Source organism: Colias philodice, chromosome 1 (genome assembly GCF_061535455.1).
Source record: "Colias philodice isolate Cphi_HAF_F1 chromosome 1, ilColPhil1 Martin Lab GWU primary, whole genome shotgun sequence".
In the NCBI taxonomy this organism is placed as follows: Eukaryota; Metazoa; Arthropoda; class Insecta; order Lepidoptera; family Pieridae; genus Colias; species Colias philodice.
This window is the reverse complement of record NC_143086.1, coordinates 9,957,379-9,979,758: the sequence shown is the minus strand read 5'-3', so window position 1 is coordinate 9,979,758 and position 22,380 is coordinate 9,957,379. Positions and strand designations below refer to the sequence as shown.

At 33.4% G+C, this 22,380-nt stretch overlaps 1 protein-coding gene across 8 annotated transcripts in view; it reads right to left on the bottom strand.

Moving 5' to 3' along the window:
* LOC149491302 (uncharacterized) overlaps positions 1 to 17,488 on the bottom strand; it is a 42,528-nt gene extending 25,040 nt beyond the window's left edge. For 5 of the 8 annotated variants that reach the window (XM_089697265.1, XM_089697245.1, XM_089697291.1 and 2 more), the window contains exons 1-12: positions 17,308 to 17,488; positions 15,978 to 16,114; positions 15,784 to 15,863; positions 15,303 to 15,467; positions 14,840 to 14,915; positions 13,450 to 13,571; positions 9,189 to 9,338; positions 8,669 to 8,759; positions 1,549 to 1,668; positions 1,389 to 1,469; positions 875 to 1,025; positions 323 to 512 (exon numbers count right to left, since the gene is read on the bottom strand). In XM_089697265.1, the coding sequence (XP_089553391.1) occupies positions 323 to 512; positions 875 to 1,025; positions 1,389 to 1,469; positions 1,549 to 1,668; positions 8,669 to 8,759; positions 9,189 to 9,338; positions 13,450 to 13,571; positions 14,840 to 14,915; positions 15,303 to 15,467; positions 15,784 to 15,863; positions 15,978 to 16,086 (1,335 nt within the window). In that variant the 5' untranslated portion in view covers positions 16,087 to 16,114; positions 17,308 to 17,488. Of the gene's footprint in view, positions 1 to 322; positions 513 to 874; positions 1,026 to 1,388; positions 1,470 to 1,548; positions 1,669 to 8,668; positions 8,760 to 9,188; positions 9,339 to 13,449; positions 13,572 to 14,839; positions 14,916 to 15,302; positions 15,468 to 15,783; positions 15,864 to 15,977; positions 16,115 to 16,641; positions 16,845 to 17,209 lie in introns of those variants that run through there. The other 3 variants (XM_089697253.1, XM_089697259.1, XM_089697297.1) reach the window with 3 other exon arrangements.
* Between the last annotated feature and the right edge of the window lie 4,892 nt (positions 17,489 to 22,380).

Genomic DNA, 22,380 nt, shown 5'->3' with positions numbered 1-22,380 from the left:
ATTTTCCGCTCAGCGCATTCGTACTTTGAATAGAGCGAAGCTTTAATTGTGAACAAAATCGGCTTTACCATTTTTGCATTGCTCACATTCATCAACGGAACCGCACTTGAAAAATTCACACTGAAAATTTTGAAATGGTAAACATCAATTACGCACTGTAGCGGACGATATACGATCATCGCATTGCTCGATCAGCGTTGAACCTGTGCTTGGCTCCTTCTCCACAGCTGACTGCCAACATGATATGGTGTAAATCAAGTTTGAGTTTTAATCCTGAAACCGTGTTGATTCACCGATACGCGCGATAATGTCGGTCACTTACCGGCGGCGGTGGGATTTGCGGCGGCGGTGTCGGCGTGAAGTCGGTCGGTGTCGGCGTGTTGGCGGCCGACATGGCCTTGCGCTTCTTGGTCTGTTTGGTCTCGACCGCGTCGGTGTTGGTAATGACCGACTCAGGGTAGGAGGTCGGCTTCGACGTCGCCACTTGCACCACCGATGTCGCAGAGGAAGCGCTGACAATCGTTATGTATTTTAGATTTTATTTCAGTTCAAGAGGGAATTGGATTAAAAAAAAATAATGTAAATAGGAATATGGATATGTTATATTTTAGTGTGCTGTTTTATTTTAATTAGTTGAAGTAAAATTGGGAAAACTTCCGCATTTGTTGTTTTGAAATGGACTTGAAATTAAACTTCACACATCGGAAGTGTATGTACATTGCAAAATTAAGTAAGGGTAACTTAATCAAATGTACCTAATAATTTATTTACATTTTCATTATAAATTAAAACTTTTATACGTCACACTTCCTGAATAAACCGTAAACGACCAGAAAAACACCTCCCTATTCCTAAAGATCCAAACCTATCATACCTCGTGGGCGGCGGGGTGATAGTAGCCGCAGTTGCCGTCGCTGTCGCGGACGCAACCGAGCTGATCACTCCGACCGGCTCCACCGGCTTCGCAGTTGGCGACGCGGCCGGCGCCGGCACCTTCGTACCGCCTGGTGTCGTACTACCCGAGGCTGAGAAACGTGCAGCCATTTGTTACCTCTCCTTTGATGTATGACATTATAAGCGGCCCCCATTTAAGAAGCTTTTAGGAAACCTTAGGAAACCAAGGCACCGTTGGAAAACGCGAGGGACTTTGTAATTCCTCTTTTGTGTTGTTTGTGTGTCTGTGTTCAGTGCCACGTGCTAGGGGGAAATGGGAAAAGCGATGCTAATTGTAAATTTTCCTTTTTTGTAATGTATTATCCCCGTATAAGAAGCTTTTAAAAAATAACGAACGCAATCGTGTATTTGTGTGTATGTATATATTGTACGAGTCAATTCCTGCATTTAATAAAGAACAAAAGTATGATGATGAATTGAGAAAATAAACTAACCTTTAGTTTGCTCCTGCACAGGTTCTGGAGTGCGCTGAGGCGACGGAGCAGGGGTGCTAGTCTTGCTCTTCGCACCGACTTCTACACACGAAGAATATCCCATTATTGCAAAAAAATCAACCCAAAAAAACCACATCAATGTAATTCCCTAGTTACGTACCTTTCTGCCCCTGAATATCAGTGGTGTGCTGGGGCGAAGGGGCCGGGGTGTTGGTCTTGCTGCCGCCACCCATCTCGCCGGTAGAAGAGCCTCTGCGGTTCGGAGATGGCTTCTTCTTGTCTAATTGCCGATGGACGCCAACACGCGAAAAAATTTTAAGATTAAGAAAAATGATATTGAAAATACGAGGAAAATTATTACGAATACGTAGGAAATAAGTATCTTATTCAGTCGTTTAATTAGAAGCTTAGCTCTCTTTGATAAAGGCTTCGCCAAATTAATGATTGAATGAATGATTGAAGCTATTATGGAAAATTAGAAAAAATATATATATTGGTAAATTTTTAAGGTTTCATCGAAATTTTCTTTACAATCCAAACTGTTCGAGTTGGTCATAACTCATATTGGTAACAACCAATTTAAATTTTAGTTAATTTTCCCGATTTTTCCTACCTATATATTAAAACTTCTTAGTACCAATTAAAATAAAGTATTAATATAATCCTATTAAATGGATAAACCCTCAACGTTTAAAATTTGATGAACTGTTATTAATTTTCGTAATCTTCAGATACGGTTCTATAATTTCATCGAAAGATTGCGAAAGTCAAATCGGATTAATAATACAATAACATTTCTCTAGTAATGTATCTAAAAGTCAAGACGAACATGCAATAACTAAACTTATTTCTGAACATATTCATATTTTCATCTTATTACACAAAAGCAACCCTCGCATATTCTGAGTTTACAATTTCACCTGATATTCAATGTCGCGGTCAGATTGAATTTTCTGTAAAAAAATGCTTCGGTATTAAATTTAATAATCATTCAAGGTATGCTGTGCATTATGTATTGTGCTCTCATGTGTAATAAGTAATAACTTTATATTCAAATGTAAGGTCGGTCTTGTGATGTGGAAAGTATTATTTTGTGACTTTTTCGTATATAAAGATAATGGTATTTTATTTCTTTAGAAAATAAGTTAGCATTTTTATACACGAGACCTTTTGGATTGATTTAATAAAATTGGAACGATGATCGACAATTTATCTCATATAATTAATAGCATCATAGTTTTAAATCATACGTTAGGTACTCTCATTTATCATTTCATATCATAAACCATAAAAAAATCTTTGAATCCTTCATTTATAACGAACGTACGCTTTGCGTTAAATTACAGGGATATTTCTAATGATTGCAGTAACCAATAATCCGCTTATTAATAAGGCTCTAGTTTCTGTTCGCGTGGACTACAACTTTTTATTTACCTCTTCGCAAATCCTACCTATGATTTTTTATGCATATTTATGTCAACTGTTTTTCCAAAAACCTATTTAAACTACGCAAATCTTAAAGACCTTTTAAAAATATTTATGAACAGAAATGGTCTGATTAATTATTTATTATCTTAACTAATATAATAAAGAGAAAACATTTGTGATTTTGTATGTATGTTTGTAATGTTTTACACAAAAACTACTGGAGCGATTACAAAAATGCTTTCACCAGCAGAAAGTTACATTTTCCGTGAGTTATATACGTTATATTTTGTTACGTTTTCATCCCGGGTGAGCCCCGGCGGTCCCGGGAGGAGCGTCTAGCATGTGTGGACAATTAGACACAGTACAATAATGAGTACTGACGTAGTATACTTAGGTAAGGGACATTTTGTATACCGATTCTTGGATTTCAAAGCAATTAGCTGTATTGTTCGTTTTTCAATTTTCAGATTTAGAGCAAATAAATATTTTTATTCTACTTTTCCGTTACTGGTTGTCTAGAAAGTACAAGTATTTTATGAGTAAAAATTATAATACAAAATAAAGTAGAAACTGAAAGTACAATTTTTTAAAGGAGGGGCCGTCAAAGTCGACAAATTTTGAAAATTTTAAATTCATAGTTTAACAAATAGTCTTCAATTCAAGGAAACTTGGGGCAATTGTGTCATTATTTTTGACTGTGATTCTAGAAATGTTATTTAGGATTACGGTTCCAAAGTTTAAATGAACAAAAATAATAAAAATTAACCACAATAACCGAAAAATAGTTACAGGTTGACCAAATTTTTAGGTTTTTCTTAAATGGCCATAATTTTCAAACTGCATGGGATAGATTTTTTTTCAGATTTTTCTCATGATGGTTACAATCAATCCTGTCGCCCCGTTTTGGCTTGACGTTGAGTTTTGGGACACCCTGTATACCTTTAAGTCAAGATTTTAATTAATAACGCCGATAAAATATTAAAACCCTAACACTTTATTTACAGCAGGACAGTTCTTAGAAAACTTTTTAATAAAAGTCTTACAAATATTTCTTCATGGATTTTGTTTTAATTAAAAAAAAAAAAATAAAGCTATCAGGTTCTTGGTCGAAAATATTAAACGGAATGAACTGCAGGAATAATCAGTTAGTTTCAAATGGCCAAATTATTGGAAAATTAATAAATAAAATATTTGTGTTTTATTTTTATGATACGTTTTATTTGCAGCTACTTTCAATTAAATTAATTACTATTGGTATCAGTAGTAATCTTATAATTGTTATTTAATTAATTTTTAAATTTCAGCATTAATATTGATTTATTTTTTACAATTCGAAAATTGGGTTGAAAAAATGCACTAAAATGGGCATATAATATATAATCTCATAATATATAATCTCAAGGCTCTATTTAGGATATTATTCGCCATCGACATTCTACTTTAATTTTTATTAATTTCGCAAAAGCATGTATAATTTAAGTAAATAACAAAAAAATAAATAATTATGTTCTAATCATTTTAATTCGCAATATTAATAGCAAGTATTAAAAATGTTACCTTAATCTCCGAACGATATTTTAAAGTTGGATCGACACTCGCGACCGAAAGCTCGCGATTCGCAACTCAAAGTTGGATTAAGGTCCAACGCTAGATCCAGCTCTGTGTTTGAAGGGCCCGACTAGAATGTTTAGGATTCAGCTACGATCTGTTTTGTGAGTAAGGGAGGGGCGAATAGAGAGATCAGGCGTGTTCAGAGGGCGGTAGAGGAGGGGCTCGCTGCTCCCTTGTATACGCCCTTAATTATCGCTATACTCATGTTTGATTTTACGCAATTAATTTGAAATTTAAGATGCGGCGATTATTCAATAAAATTGTTAGCTCTCAACGTGCTCGGACAATGCTTAATGGATTCAAACCAGTTCCGAGTTAAGCAGTTTTTACGTTATCCTTTTATATACGTTATTCGATATACTTCGTACACATTGCTTGCTACAATATTTTAACTGGAAAAACGTTATTTTAAATATACTTTCACGAAATAGTTACATGAGATACTAAATCTGGATCGGTAGTCTCGACATCGATCTCGACCGAAATCGGTCGGTAACTAACGATTTTCAGTAACTATAGTATTGACCTAAAAAATTTTGTGTTCTTTTCCAAGATATATACCTTGGTTTTAGGGAATATACAGTAAATTAAAATTAGTTATATTAATTTTCGCATAATTGCAATTGCATATGAAAAAAGCACATGTTATGCACAAAAAACATGGCAGTTAATTTAATTTTAATCAAATTCGATATTTTTTATATCAATCGTTTAATTAATGTTCTATTTATTACATATTCATGGAATCAAAAATTCCACGTATGGCAATCTCTTTATTTACTTTTTTGACAATTGACATCAATCGATCAAAATAATATTTCTATTAAAATAAATAAAAATTTTGTGTTTTCAAGAGGATAATTTTTAATTATGTTCTTAAAAATCCTATAAATCTATTGGATAACAAATATCCTAAGAAAATATCAATCTGCAGTATCACTACATAGTATAAAACAAAGTCGTTTTCTCTGTCCGGATTTTGATGCGGTTTTTTTATAGATAGAGTGATTCTCGAGGAAGGTTTTTGGATATAATTTATTACCTTTTAGACAAAGTGGGCGAAGCCGCGGGCGGAAAGTTAGCATAGTTATAGTTTTATTAATTTTAGTTTAGAAATATTTTGTTATTTGTGAAGTGCAATAAAATTTTAATCAAAAGACTAAAAGCTCTACAAGATAATAATTCTGCTCAACTCGAAGCCCTTTCAGGTGACCCAAAAAATAGAAACTCCGAAACCGAGAAATCTTTAAGACAGCATAGAAACGGACGAAACAAAAACTAAGGACGGAACGGATAATTTGTATCACTTGTATTCATAGCTTGTATTATATTATATTATGTGCATCATTGTATATTTTATTACAGTTAATAAGCAAAGAATGAATATATGCAATTGATTTAGCGGTTCACGGGTAATTATTTATGTATAAAATATAAATATATATCTATAAATGTTATATTTTACAGATGAACAAGTTACTAGAATTATGTTGGTGAGAGATGATGGTTTTGAGCCAAATTTTCAACTATGCTATTTTTAACTGTTAAATTAAATTTTTCTAATAATATTTATATATTATAATATTACTATTTAATATTTTTTCGTAATTGGATCGTATTTATTTTATTTGTATTCATCTGTATAAAGTTCAGAAAGAAATTAATCGAATATGAATGCAATAATTTAGGCTGAATAAATGCAGACAGCAGTACACTATTTTAATATTTATTTAATAAGAGGCATTCTTAACATTTTCAATAAAATTTTGAAACCATCTTAAAAATAAAACATTATTTGTTTATTTTATTTTAATTGCAATAACATTAAATAAGAGAAAAAAATATTGCGTTAAATCATGTAGCATCGGAAGTGTAAAATATTATTATCAACCATATCTACAAACCCACACAAACCGTATGTTATCGAGATATTGTCGAGATCCATAGAAATCTAAATAACAAGACACATAGAAGTGCTATAATGTCATAATTCGTATGAAAACCGCTGTCGCCAAAATCAACAACATTTAAACCGATAGCTAAACAATGCACACAAGTAAACTATGCCTTTTATTGGACAACTTGATTTTAGTGAAAACTAACTTAAATATTAAATTAAGCTTTTTAATATGTATCCTAACGCACGAATTTACGGTTTATTTTAGAATAACATCCCTAAGTATATGAGACGTTTTGTTTCTTTTTGCTCCAATAAGGTTGAAACTGTGTCATTCATTGTTATTTCGATTACTATGGTGACACTCGTAATACTTGTAAATATTCTATAATTTTAAGGAAAAACGGCATTATTTCTAAAAAAAAATATTTACCGATGAAATATTATTCCTTTAATAGTATAATTACAACTTGTGGAAGAATTTCCGCAATGGGAAATGCTGAAACACACCATGTTTACACACATACGTCTCCATAGCAACTGAACTGTGACGAACACACTGGTGATGTGAAAGTCACCTGAGTGGCGACAAGGTCACGCGCGCTTACGACTTCTAGTGTCTTGTTATTTAGATTTCTATGTCGAGATCATAAAACTCCCTCGGTATCATAACGATTGACAATGTCAAAGAATAATTTGTTTTGACAATATTCGAATGTGTTGCAAAGAAATGATGATGATTTTCCAAATCCATGAAATCTATATTTTATTTATTTTTCGTATATCTACGGAACTGAAATAATGATGTTATTAATTAAGATATAAATGCATTACTACAAGGCTATTATTCTATAAGTATTTTGACGTATTACGGAAAGTTTTGTGAAGAATAAAAATTATAAACAAATTTTATCCATTGTATACTTCCATCAAATTAGGGAGAGGTATTAAGCGACATCATTTTCATTGCTGAAGACGGGACTTTGAATTAGTTTATCGATAAATACCGACAAATGTCCAGACTACGGCCCCAGAATTCGTAAAGAGCAATCAATTATAATGAGTACCTACGCAAATTTGCCGAAAATAGTATTGTACCCGAGAGTATTATAACCCTCCGCGGGTTGAGAGAGGGACAGTAGTGAATTTGTATTTTATAATGCAATACTTTTGCGTTTCATCCCTAATGAGACGAATCATATGTAGCGGAGGGATTGATCGCAAAAGCGAACTTTACTTTCCGACGCGTGTGTGTTTCGATACCGGGACTAATTAAGCCGTTCATACAAACAACCTAATTACTGGAAATACGCTGCATTTACCTGTATTTGTTACGTTTGAATACATTTAACGAGAGTATTTCATTACAATAATATAAAGATTTGTGATATATTTATATAGCACTACAGTCTATTTTTGATTTATTAGTTTACGGTGTTATATTCGTTGGTTCTTTCTTTCTAAAAAATAATATAATATATTGAATAGGTATAGTATATTGTCGCAAGGTAAACGGAGTCGGCGTCCTGTTCGTCCTATTTTCCAGAGTACTTTTACATGATTACATACATGTACTTTTGCCCCTCTTTAAATGAATCAAACCTTTTTCAGGATTTACTCTATAAGTAGTGAAAATCGTCATATTAAATTAACCAAACCTCATTCTGCTTTCAGAATTTGTATCTCATATTTTGGAAAATATTTTATTTTTAAGTTGTTAAATATTTGGTTATTGAAATAAATAAATAAATCAATTAATTATTTCCTTTTTAATAAAAGGTTATTTACACACTTTTATGTTCTAACCAGTTCTGAACAGTAGGTTCATAAAATAACAGAATTCTGCACTGATTTAATATTGATTTACTCAGGAAAGACGAAAAGAAAATGCGTAAAATAAAATAATTGTCGGTAGTAAATTAAAAAGTGTAAATATGTTCGCATCTTCGAAAACACACTTAAAACTAAATTAAAATAACAAACGAAAAGAGTCAACAATGAAAGTGATATGACATTTCATTTCAAACATCCATGGTTGATTGGTTGATAAACTCAGTTGTATAGGCGATAAAAAATCGTATCATTATTTTTGTTTTATTTTAAAAATCATTTTAGCGCTAGTTATAGTTTCTGTACATTTCACGCATTTAATGGGCATTCCCCTTAAGTAAGTTTGCGGCTCTTTGAAGCAAAAACTAATTCATAGACATAACATCTGACACGAGGCATTTTGCGCAAAGCTCGATGCTCCACCTCCCACCCACATCTTTGCTCCCATTAGTGTATTCCTAAAGCAAATAATTATGAGAAACAATTAATTGATTATATAAATAAAATCACTCACCCTGTGACTGAGAAGAGTGCGAGGGAGTTTTGCCGGAGCCCGGTGTCCCCTTGTTAGAGGCCGACGTTGAGTGGGATGTCTTCCGTCCGGGCTGCAAATAAAAATAACATTAGAATCATGTACAGTATTAATTTTTCTCACTACATCTCAGTTACTAAGAATCGTGTGACCCGGTTTCATAAAACAAGACCATAGCACGTGTGGGTAGTTGGAAACTACACTATGTTATATAGAAGCGACACTCCTCATCCCCGCACGTTCAAACGACCTTACCCCGAAAAGTTTCAAATGAAACTAATAATTAATTAGATTTTATTTTTAATTAAAATAGGCTTCACGCGCACAGTTGCCCCAGAAGGTACTCTAGTTACACCTATAAAGTGTGTGTAAAACGAAAATTGTCAGCTATTTGTATGAAATTTGAAGGCATGTCATCAATATCGGGGGTGCTACCATGATTTATACTTCATATGTTAAGTCAACTAATGCACATACAACTTTGACAGGTAAATCGACATACCCCTTTCGACTTGGCGGTGTGCGTGGGAGTGCCGCTACCAGTGGCCATAGGCGAAGCGTCGCCCTCTTTCTCGCCGCTCGAGTCGCTCGACTGGCTGTCGTGCGACACCGGCTTGTACGGCGGTATGGTCTTCACATTACCGCCCTTTTTCTGCACATTCAACATCCCGTGAACGACGCGAACGTATATAATATACAGGGTGGAATTTTGTTATGCAACCTGAAGGGAAGTACTTTGAATACTGTCGATTGAAAATTTTTCTCAAAGGAATTTAAACATTTCAATACCAAATTCCACGCTGTATACTATACATATTGCAATGAACTTAACCGGTTAAGATGTTGGACGCAATTTTAAAATGGGGGCTTTGTGATGATGATAATAAATGATAGCTTTCCTTCAGAGGCTTCAACCGCAAAATCAAAAGTTTTTTACCGCAGTAAAAAAGTCTATAATGTCTCTCTCTATGGTAAATACGGGATATATGCCGCAGTTGGATATATGCCCTATTTTCTAAAAAGGTATCTACGCAAAATCGTTACACAAAGTTAATTGTCTTAAAAAGATCGCTCATGTGTCCCCCATCAAATTCCCCGCAGACCAATACACTGGATGGATGGGTTTCAATTGTGCGTGTGACTATCTCCGCGATAATCGCGATGAAAGCTTCAAAGTTTCAAACATAACATTTTCCCGTTAAATAGTTATATTTTTTATAAGGGAGTAATATATTTTATCTTATTTGTTCTTGTGTATTCTATGCAGTTAAAAAATAAAAGGGCATCTGATATAGAGCATCTTTCCCCTATATGCTATCGTGATATAATTCTTATTGCGTCAAAATAATAAACTTGCAATTGCCTGAAATGACCACTAGCGAGCGACAAATAATAAAAAAAATCCAGGTAAAGCAACGGTTTGTCTGGTCACAAATTGGATGGATGACCAATTTTTTTTTTGTTTGGTTTAGTCTTGCTCTTTAATTAATACTTCTTTAGCGTACAAATATACAGAACCTTCAGTGTCCTGAGTCCGACACGCACTTGAGCCATTTTTTAATTTCAATTCATAGAAACTCTTCATGAAAAGCGTTTAGTAGGTAGTTCTAAAATTAGAAAGAGATTTAAAAAATTAGGGTCTATAGGTACTATCCTGGATTTATCCTATATATCTAAACATAAAAGAAAATCTCAACAAATAAATACACTTTCACATTCATAATGTACTAATAAATAAGGATAATAGATATCTCCATCATTCACGTCGTTGTTAATGTAATAAATGTGGAAGTTCTTCAACATTTTCGGTACATTGTTATATCACCGCAGTATTTCAGCAGTAATTGAATACTTTCAACGTAAACATTAAGTATTGACTAAGATTTCGCAAACCTATACTTTTACCGCTTTTAACATCATAGTGGAGAAATAAACTATATTATGTTATAATCATTATTTTATAACAAAAATATTGAAATGGAACTGGACAAAATTGAAATGGCACTAATGGAACGAACAATACACTAACCGAAAGGTATTTAGCTTTCAAATAAAAAAGGAATCATCAAAATCGTATAACCCTGTCCAAAGTTATGAGGTATCCTTTTTAAGCGCATGAACCTACGCGTAGGTACATCTAAATCGAATTTCTTGAACACGTTTTATTTTATCCCCATAAATGAATTTATTCAATTCTTAGAATTATTGAAATACTAGATTTCCGCCCGCGGCTTCGCCCGCGTTTTCAAAGGAAAACCCGCATAGTTCCCGTTCCCGTGGGATTTCCGGCATAAAACCTATCCTATGTGTTAATCCAAGTTACCCTCTATATGTGTGCTAAATTTCATTGTAATTGGTTCAGCAGTTTTTACGTGAAAGAGTAACAAACATCCATACATCCATACATCCATACATCCTTACAAACTTTCGCCTTTATAATAGTATTAAGATTAATTTCATAAAATGTATTTATTTCAATAAAAAAAAAATTACATAGACTAATTGTTCGATTAAATAAATAAGATGAGAAACTGTTATGGTTAGGGAGCCAGGTGCAAATTTGGTTAACTATTTCCTCTCAAGAGATAATTCGTCAGACGCATGAGAGTATAGTATTATAAAGCCTCGTGAACGTCAGCTGGCGCTCGGTTGGGGGGGTGAGCGGTTGTAGCCTCCCACGCACATAGGAAAAAAAATACATTCATTCATTCATTTCCTCTCAGCTAAAAATTTGTCAAATTGTAGCTAACCCAATATCTCAACGAAAAAAAATAGTCAGCTGGTTACAACATGGTGTATTATACGTCAGCTGGTGTCTCGAACATGAAAGTTAAATTTAAAGAAAAATTTATTTTCCGTTATTTCCTCTCAAACAAAAATTTACCTGATGATAGCTTATATGTAACTGTGGATAAATATATATGTCAGCTGGCTGTATCTTGGTGGAAAAACCGTCAGCTGATACGGGAGGCTACAACCGCTCTCCCCCCCAACCGAGCTCCAGCTGACGTTCACGAGGCTTCATAATACTATACTTTGATGCATTTTACTAATTACCGCTTGAGAGGAACTTGGTCATAAAATCTGCTGCTGGCTCCCGGACCATTACGATTACGATGCAGATACCATTTTGCCAGTAACAAGAAACAGGATATTATTTATATACCACAAGTGAAGCTGCGAAAAGACTGACTAGTGATCTCAATTTATATTTTGTATAAAAATTGCAAATTTAAAACAGCTTGCTATCAACAACTAGAAAAACCTAAATGATCAAACTGTTTTCTCGTCAACTGAAACAGAAATAATCCAAATTTTAATGCGCCACGGAAGGTACCAACTTTCAATAACAAAAATAATCATCAAAATCTGTTCACCCAGTCAAAGCTTTTGCCACTGCGGTAAGAAATACAAAATTATACAGTCGAATTAAGAACAACCTGCTTTTTTTGAAGTCAGTTGCAACATTTGACTCCACAAGAAGGAACAAACAAAAAAATACAATTAAAACATGATATTACAATTGAAACAAAAGAATTCAATGAAGACAAAACAATAAAATTAAAACAAAAATATGAAGAAAACCAAAACATTTTAAACAAAAAAGGAGCCAAAGAAGGAAGCCACTCAGCCGAAGTTGCAACACAAATTTTCAGTGGCCAGAGCTACAAATCTTAATATATATATAAATCTCGTGTCACAATGTTTGTCCTAAACCACTTAACCGATTATAATAAAATTCGCACACCATGTGCAGTTCGATCCAACTTGAGAGATAGGATAGTTTTTATGAAAAAAAAAACCATGTAAGTACCACGGGCGAAGCCGGGGAGAGCCGCTAGTTTATGTATATGTATTTATACATGATATAAAAATAACTGCGTTAAAAACAACCGACTTCATAAACAGAAAAGTAAAACATAATAAAGATTTGATATTATTAATTACTACATATTATTTAGATGTGCTATTTACTAAAAAGGTTTGATGTCGGTGCACGGGCTTATTACTAAGTGCTTAGTGTTTGGCACCGACTTCAAACCTATTTAATAAATAGCACATCTAAATAATATGTAGTAATTAATAATACTTTTTAGTACTTTTTAGTGTATTTTTCAACACGAATCAAACGAGCCCAATCTCGATATAATTGAGTCAATATATTACTGAGTTCCTAAGGCCACCTTCCGATTCCATCATCAAATCAGCTCTATGTCATGATAATGTTTCATCGCTATCCAATTTACATAAGTATACAAAATTTCAGCTCAATCGGTTACCGGGAAGTGAATCAAAGTTACTTGCTACATTTCATCGAGTACAGACAAAAATGCTCATAAAATAAAAACTTCTGAGTTTATCCGAATAAAATTTTTATGGGACCAATTCGACACCATCCCGCATCGAATAAAAAAAGAATCACGTAAATCGGTTAAGAAACCTAGGAGTAATCGGTGTACATACATACAAAAAAAAAAAAAAATTATACCGGCCGAATTGATAACCTCGTTTTTTTGGAAGTCGGTTAAAAATAATTAAAATACACAAATAATACATGACATGTATGGAAGGATGATGATGCAGACGAATAAAAATATACCAAAAATATATTAAACTCCTGCAATAAATATAGTTCATACTTATATTTAAAATTATTTATTGATTTGGAGTTTAACCATCGCTATCATTAATCTAATGTGTAAAATTCAAACTCTTATAAAATGTTATAATAATCAAAATTAATATATTCAGTATGAACTCACCAGTTTGCTGTAATGATGCTGGCAATATCCGCAGTACTTCACGTTGTCCAGATAGTTGCCAGCCTCCTCGCACAAGAGACCGAGCGCCTGGGCGCAAGTCACGTGGAACTGCTGGCGACATCCTGTGGAAAAAACGTTAAATAAGTACAAATCTATATACATACTTATATGTAAAAACTAAAAAAGGTGACTGATATAGTGATCTATCAACGCACAGCCCAAACCACTGGACGTATCGGGCTGAAATTTGGCATGCAGGTAGATGTCATAACGTAGGCGTCCCCTAAGAAAGGATTTTAGAAAATTCATCCCCTAAAGGGGTACCTAAAATAGGGGATGAAAACTTATACCATGAAAATTTATCTTTTCCACGCAAGCGAAGCTGCGGGCAACAGCTAGTAAAGTAAAAAAAATAATGTCAATAAATAAAAAATCTGAAAATTTTGAAGTCTCTGACTCCCAAACTAGGTAAAAACCTGTATGTCAGGAGTCAGCGCCCTCTTCCAAAGAGTATTCAAGAAATGCGAATAAGAAAAAAAAATACAATTAATACATTTAAGATAACTAAACAATATGCTTAAACTCATGTAATTATTGTCACCAATCCTTGATAAGAATACAAAATCAAGTATATAATGGAGTTGTTTATATACAAACATAAAGGTGAAGCTAATGAAAGCGTGTTAAAAACCTCTGTTATTAATGTAGAGTCAATTTTTATAAACTCCTTTGAATTTTTCAGCTGGTTGTTAAGAATTGCGTAGTTGCATTCAGTTTTCAGAGTGTTATTAGTGCTGTTAGATGTTCTATATCAATGTCTTCTAATAGCATTTTGCAGGATAATCAATGGAATGCCACAATAAGTCATAAAAACAATAATCTCTTTCATGTATGTACTTCAATCATTTTATGAGACATAAGGTCTATTTAAATTAGGTAATAAAAAATATGTTATGTAGATCTTAACCCAAGATCAATATTTTAAAGAAAAGCTATTAATAGCATAAGGTTTTCGACAATGACCTTCTTTTCTTATTATATGACAATACCATACAAATTTCAAATCTGATTTGAGGACTGCTTGCTAACAACATTGTAGTGGTTTTATCAATATCTATTTCAATTATGTTTTTCAATGTTCAATAGGGTATATTATTATTTAAATTTTATTAGATAATGTCTAAATCTAGACTTAGATTTTTTGTCAAAACATATTTAAATTCATACTCGTGAAACCCACTTAAAATGGTACTAAAACCAGAATAACTTGCAATAATTTGATAGATTAACTAAGGATGTTACCTCTCCCTGACAAATGACCATATTCTATTATCAAACAGACTGCCTAAGAACAACTGTCCTTAAAAATCAATAATAAACTAGTACTCACCAGATTTGTTGCACTGCATGCAAGCACCAGCATTGGCGCGATGCGTTTTGCCCAAATCCTGACAGATGTAGCAAGTCTAGGGGCAATATAAGATAAAAATGTTAACACAACAATAAAAATTATATTTTAAACAAAATATCATGTAACTTTCCCAAAGTATGACTCTTGTATCCTTATTTATTTAATTTATTTATTTTTTAACCCAAAAACGAAAATATTTAAGACTAGCGGTCCGTCCCGGCTTCGCCCGTGGAACATATTTCGCAATAAAAGGTAGCCTATGTTCTTTCTCAGGGTCTAAAAATTATCTGTGCCAAATTTCATCAAAATCGGTCCAGTAGTTTATGCGTGAAAACCATACATACATACATACATACATACAAACCTTTCCTCTTTATAATATTAGTATAGATATAGATTTCTCAGTTTAAAAAAAATGACAAGTAAAAATATGATATATTACCTTGTTATACCGTTCTGGGGGTATAAGTCGCAACACGATTGGCTCCATAGATGTTACATTGCCAAATCTCACTTCGGGTATGTACAGAGCGCACACAACATGAGCCCATCCACCGGTGTCTGTCCTCTTTAGAGCACCCGACTTCGATGGACAAAGCTCACATCTCTGTGAACAAAAAACAATTTAAAACTGTCACCATTTCGTGTCTGAACATAAAAAAGAAACATTAGAGAATTCTAAAACATCTCGCTACTGTTTAGATTACAATGTACTTTTCTATATTCCTTATTCTTATTAGCAAATTATTCTCTCTATTTCAATGAATGTCTAATTTGTATCAATTGCATTACTCTTTGTCTAAAAAAATCAGGTTATGCAAAGGTTGCTCTTAGAATATAATATGTTCGGTAACACAACAAAACACTGCAGCAAAAAGGAAGGGAAAATATAGGTAAAGTATATATAATTTTGAATAACTTACGACTTTGCCTTTAGTCTCGGGACTCTCACACTTCCTGCAGAACCAGGGTCCTGTGGGAACTGCAATTATCCCATAGCAGGCTGAAAAAAGAATACATGTTTTAACAAAGCAATCAGAATGTCATTACAATGTTAAATGTTTTATATTTTATCTATAAAGATAAGTTAAATGTTCTAAAGACATATTTTAACTACCTTGATGGACCGCAACAGTGCACCCATTTCCGTCACAATAGACCAGCGGGTTGTCGGGCCAACCACGCTCATCAGAGCATACACAGCATCCTCCTACCATCTCCTTCATATTGAATTCAGCATTATTACTTCAAAACCTGTAAATGACTCGTTTTATCAAGGGACCAAAACTCCTCAACGCTAATATAAATAAAATTATAATGATCTTAGCAATCATCGATGAAAATATAAAGCAATTAATAACGCACAATATCTAAATTTCAACTACTTCAATTAAAAACCCAACCCAACCATGAGATACAGTTTCTATGTGAAAAGCAAATGTAAATGAGAAAAAAAATTTAGACACAAAATGAATCCAAGATATTATTTTTCAATGAATGAAAAATTACCACTTCAAATTGTCTGTTGTTTATGGCATATAATCAGCAAACCATACAAATTTAATGTAAGATTATATAAAGATGTATTAATTAAACATTATAATATGCGAGAATCATGAATAAAGTATTTATGGCATAAATCTTAGTACAAGGTACACAGAAGGTAATAATTGCGGTCTGCATTTGATAAATAACCACAGCAGTTAATTATTACTATTTCAAATTCAAAATACATGTTCATTTTCTATATAATTAACAAAGATATATATATAGGTACAAACCTTTAAAAAAAATTAAGCAAACTAATAGAGCACTTGGGCCTTGGGGAGTTGGGACAACAAATATTTAATTTATTTATGCACTAAATGATTTAAATTATAAAACAGGAAGAAGAAATTCAATAATTCTGAAGTTTTTAGATAAATGCTATATGAGATAATATCTCCACAGCTATGCTAAGCAGAATGTATGTATGACATTTAACCTTGTTTACTCCATATCATAAAATCAATATAGGTAAAAATAGGTCACAGGATCACATCTGCGCAGTTAATATCGGGGGAAAATGATATATATAGGTACGAAGCGAATGTAATAGGAGTACCTAGATTATAAAGTAAACATAAAGTAAATGTACATTGTAAGTGGTTTTGTAGAAAAGGATTATTATCGTAAATAAATGGACTTACGCTTATGTATTAAGAGGATTAAAGGGTATTCCTAAGATGTTAGCGCGGTCGATAAAAGCGTCAACTCAATGCGCATACAATTTGAAGTGGTCCGAATGTAAAATGAACCGTGTACAATGAGAATGAAGATACATCTTTCATCAAATCATTGCATATTTACCACGAGAAAATAATATCCGTTCATTGTTGTAGTATAAATTATCCAGGTATCTTTATTCATTCATCTTTTTCCAATTTCGTATAAGCATAACACCTCACCTGCGCGGAGCGGTAACGTAAAAACGAAGTCAATACACTAAACTGAAAGCCATTGATGAAATAAAATAAAATCGGAATTATAATCACATAAATCAATAATTTTAATTAATATCTTAATGTTTAAAACAACAAACAATTCATAACTGATTGCCTCCACTAACAACTAACAAGCCATGTTGAATTTAATGATTGACTGCATTGAGCATTCACAAATCACATTTCACATTGTTTTGTTGGTGCGTTGCGCAGAAGCGTTTACAGATCCTGGATTGTCTATAGGTATTGTATAGAATACAGCCGCACATAATATTTAAGATCAAAATATAAAAAAAAACATATTTTTTTTTAAATAGCATAAAAATAAGCTGTTGTTAAATATTAGTTTTATATTTTTTTAATACAATATTATTATAAAACCAATGTCAGCACTCAGCATCGTAAATGCTCAGAATGTTGCCAGATCCTAAAATCAAATGGTAGTACCCTCAGAGGAATAGGTAGTACCGGTGGTACCAACATTTAAAAAAAAAACAAGATAAAAAGTAGTTCATAGATAAAATAAAATATCAAATTTTATGTAACTTATTCATAAATTATTATTACTTATTGTTGTTTAATAATTTAGAATATGTACTTATATTAAAATATGAAATCAATCAGGGAATCGTTTCTTCATAATATTTTTAATGATTTCTTAAACATAATAGAATAGGTAAATAAAATTTATAGATAGTACGTAAGTAGGTACGTATTCATTTATTGATTGTTTACGAAAACTACGGTCTACTTTTGATACCTCAAGTTTTTAGGGATGTATGGAGAGGTTAAAATCAATTATTTTAGAAAAGACATGGAAAAGACTATCGTTGGATAGAAGATCTCATGAGCAGCTGCTACTTGCTAGACATTTTAGCTTCACTCATAATAAAAAAAATGTTGTGTGGTTTTATGAAACCACGGTAAAAGTGAAACTGTTCGAACGGTTCCGAACACTGCTTTGTGTAGCGCATACACGCGACATGCGCTACACAGACCAAAAAGTTTGAGACGATGTAATAAAAGTTTCACTTTAGAAGCTGTTACGAGTAGGTATAATAATTATTATGTATGTATATGCAAACAAAATATGAAAAGACAAGAACACACATCATAATAAATGGATTTTTATATTTTTATGAACCTTTATTATAATAATTATTAGTAATAGACTTTATCATTAGTCTTAGTCTATCATTAGGTACTTACGTAGGACTTTATCATTAGGTATCAAAGTAAGTGCATTGAAAACTTCGACACTTTATGGAATATCATAGTACTATCAAAACTGAAAACATGAACAAAAATATTCCAAATTTCAATGATGCCTGCTCTAGTTTCAACAATGATATTAAACAGTCTAACTATGATTGAACCAATGTCCAATATATTATTGATCATCTATATAGATTGTTGAATTAGCTATGTTGCCAATCTAGAATGGAATCTGGGAATATTGAAAGATAGGAGATAGGAATTAGGAATTATTAGTTCATAATTCATTTTCTAAATTCAATTAATTAGTTATAGTGAGTGGGGCGAAACCTCTTAATAATTATTATAACCAACATCGGTCATGTAGCCTATCTACTTGGGTCTAAACATTGGTCCATTCCATTCCATTCTTCCTTCACTGTGTCTGCAATCAATCTTTGGAATTCTATTCCAGAATCGATAAGGCGCGCTCAATCAATTAATGTTTTCAAAAATGCATTAAAACAATATTTCTCGCAACCAGCTTCGTAACACATTATAATTTATACCTACTTTATTATATATTTCAAGTTATTCCTTGCCTATAATTTATATAATATATATATCATCACATGGATATTGAGTATTTCTTATGGGTCCTTCTTTAATTTCGTATAATATGTATATGTGTAGGTATATATATATGAATGTATATATGTATGTATATATATGTATTTATGTAATAAGTTATTATATTATGTATATAAGTTATTATGTATTTATCTATATATTTATTATTTACGTAATAATTATTTATAGATTTTGTTCAATTTTAAGCAAAATGTACCCAATTGTAATTGCACCTTCACCATAAAATTATGTTATCCTTATGGTTTTGCGGGTTGTCTGGCAGAAATCGCTTACAGCGATAAGACCGCCCTCTGTACATGTTTTAACTTTTATCGCTCTTCTGTTGTAATCCTGTATGTGTGTGCAATAAAGAATTTTTCATTCATTCATTCATTCAATTTTTTCATTGGTCTAAATCATGAATTTGCAACTTCAGTTCAGTTGGTAGGTTGAGTAAATAACATTAAGTATCTAATATCTATGTATTCCGCCTACTTATTCAAAAAGTTTAACACTGTTTTTCACTATTTCGATGTCAGAATTTAATTAAATACTCTCTTATCAATATTAAATAATTGCTGCCTATCTAACTTAGATCTATCTAAGATAAACGTTGATTGATATTTAAATTCGGTGGTCCCCGTATTACCTGCACCGAAACTTTTTTTATTTATTGCACTCAATAAATAATTATCTAAAACATAAAGCTACTGAAATATTATAGTCTTAAACATTTGTTTGGGAACTTTATTTGTAGCATACAGTGTACTTAGTCATAATAACATTAACTGCAGTATAAAATAATAGCCTCCTTTAGTAGCAAGATAAGTACAATATATATAAAATTTAATCGAATGGGTAGGTACACTACTTAGTAATGTAATCATGACTTCTATGTGTCCTAAATTAATTAAAAATGTTTGGGTACCTATTTAATGTATGTATTATTATTACAGATAATAAAAATATGTAACTACGAATATTTAATATCTTAATCTTAATATATTACTATTATAAAGGCGAAAGTTTGTATGGATGTATGGATGTATGGATGTTTGTTACTCTTTCACGTTAAAACTACAGAACCGATTACAATGAAATTTAGCACACATATAGAGGGTAACTTGGGTTAACACATAGGATAGGTTTTATCTCGGAAATCCCACGGGAACGGGAACTATGCGGGTTTTCTTTTGAAAACGCGGGCGGAAATCTAGTACCTATTTTTATATTTTACAAATAAAAAGCAGATTGATTCGATAATTAAAGCAAGCATTTTAAATGGTATAAACTTCCTAAAATAACCCATTGAGCCCCGAACGGCCCGATCGGTCGGAAATGATGATAAGCATCGAGTTTCAATTTAAATATCTCTGTTGCTCAGTGGCAGATCTGAATATTATGTATATTCAAATGTTTCCTCAAGATCTATGGTACAATCAATTAATCAAATGTTATGTTGTTTACTATCCACGTATTTTCCTATTAATTCTTTTCTCTGACGTCAAACAAGATACAGACAGGGAGACGCCGTGAACATCGATCCCATTGAGAATCTTCGTATTTAGGAGTGGGAGTACAGCTGACCTCCAAGGTGGCCTTAATTTCATACGGACGTGACGTCAATTCTCCCATATCGCAGTCTGGCTACCTTGTAGTTTTTCGCATTCATGGATTTTTATTTTCATACTTGCTACTTTCAAATATACTCTCTAGTACATGAGTGTAAGACGTAGGTATCTAAATAGGTAGTTACTACTGTTCATGTATTTTTCGCGGTATAGGTACTGCGTTTATCTACCACTATCTACGACAGCGTTGTTTTGGTTATCTACATTTTTTTTAACAGAAATTTAACAAAGATCAAAATGTCGACAATCTGACTTCAAATAGATTCTAGATTCATATGTGTTTAAATAGTTGCTAATAACGCTTTTAGGTATAAATTATAATAGGTAAGTACCTATGCCTTATTGTAATTTTATGCGCAGTGGAGAATATAGATACCAGCAGGCCATCATAATCAGCCTGAAGCGACAAAGTGGGAGTTTTGTTTTTGTTACATGCTACTTGCTAGTAATATATAAACATATTAAAAAATATATATTAAAAAAAACAACATCCTAACTTATTGTGTACTACCCGACTGCAAAAGACGGAGGGTTACCTTATCTATCTATGTAATTATATTTCCTTGAGCTCGCCCTACAACTCAATCAGATAGTTAGTTGGTCGTGGTAGTCATCAGGATCAGGAAAATATATACATATAAGAAAACAAATAATAAAAGCAAAAAATGTCTCTGGACTATAATCCAGAGGTGGCGCGAACATTCAGTGATGGCGGGTGCTTAAAAAAATCATCAGGATTGTAGTAGTGACATAGGCTACATAAATAATGGGAACGCCGGCTTGAAAGTCGAAGAGCCCAGCGCTGGAGAGCGGACGGTCGCAGCGATTCGACCGGTTCTGCAGGAGTGGTGCGACACGCGGCATGGAGCCATAACCTTCCGCCGTACACAGGTACGGGCACGGTTGCTTCGCGCGGTATCTGTGTAAAGTCGCGAGGAGGGAGCCCAGCATGGCTTGCCACTGGTGCGCCTGCCCGGAGGACACGGCATACTCTTCCCGTGTGCCCCGCGTGGGCCGAGCCTCGTGCTCTTTGGTAACGGTCTCTCTGCCCTTCATTGTTCGCATAATGGTGGGTAGCGGGTCGCTATACCCACCATTATATGCATAGGGGTTTGGTTGTCTCACGGGTTGGTTGTCACAGCGGTCTTAACACAAAACTGAACTATCGAATAAGTCTGTTGAACAGCGTGGCAAGAGCGATGCAGTGACAACGCTGTCCCAACTTCGCGTCAGACCGCTCCGATCTGCCGTGAGGGCCTCACACGTGTTTATTGTTTTCGCATAGCAAAAGTAAATTTTTGTGCTGCTGTGTCGAACCTCGTAATTATACGTTTTTGTTTTACAGTAATAATCTTTCAGTTCATTTGATGATGATGAAATATGTTTTATACGCGCTTACCCGATCCGGCGCCGACGTCCTATTGGGCGTTGTCGTCGCGTTGCGGTTGATTTACGCGGCCGCAACCAGCATCCTTGACGAAGGGCGCCGGGTGATGGAGCGGGGATTTAGTCCACTGTCCGGTGCGATGAGGCGGCGTGAGACGTGTTCCGCTCACGCCGCTCCATGAGGGTAGAGCTGGCA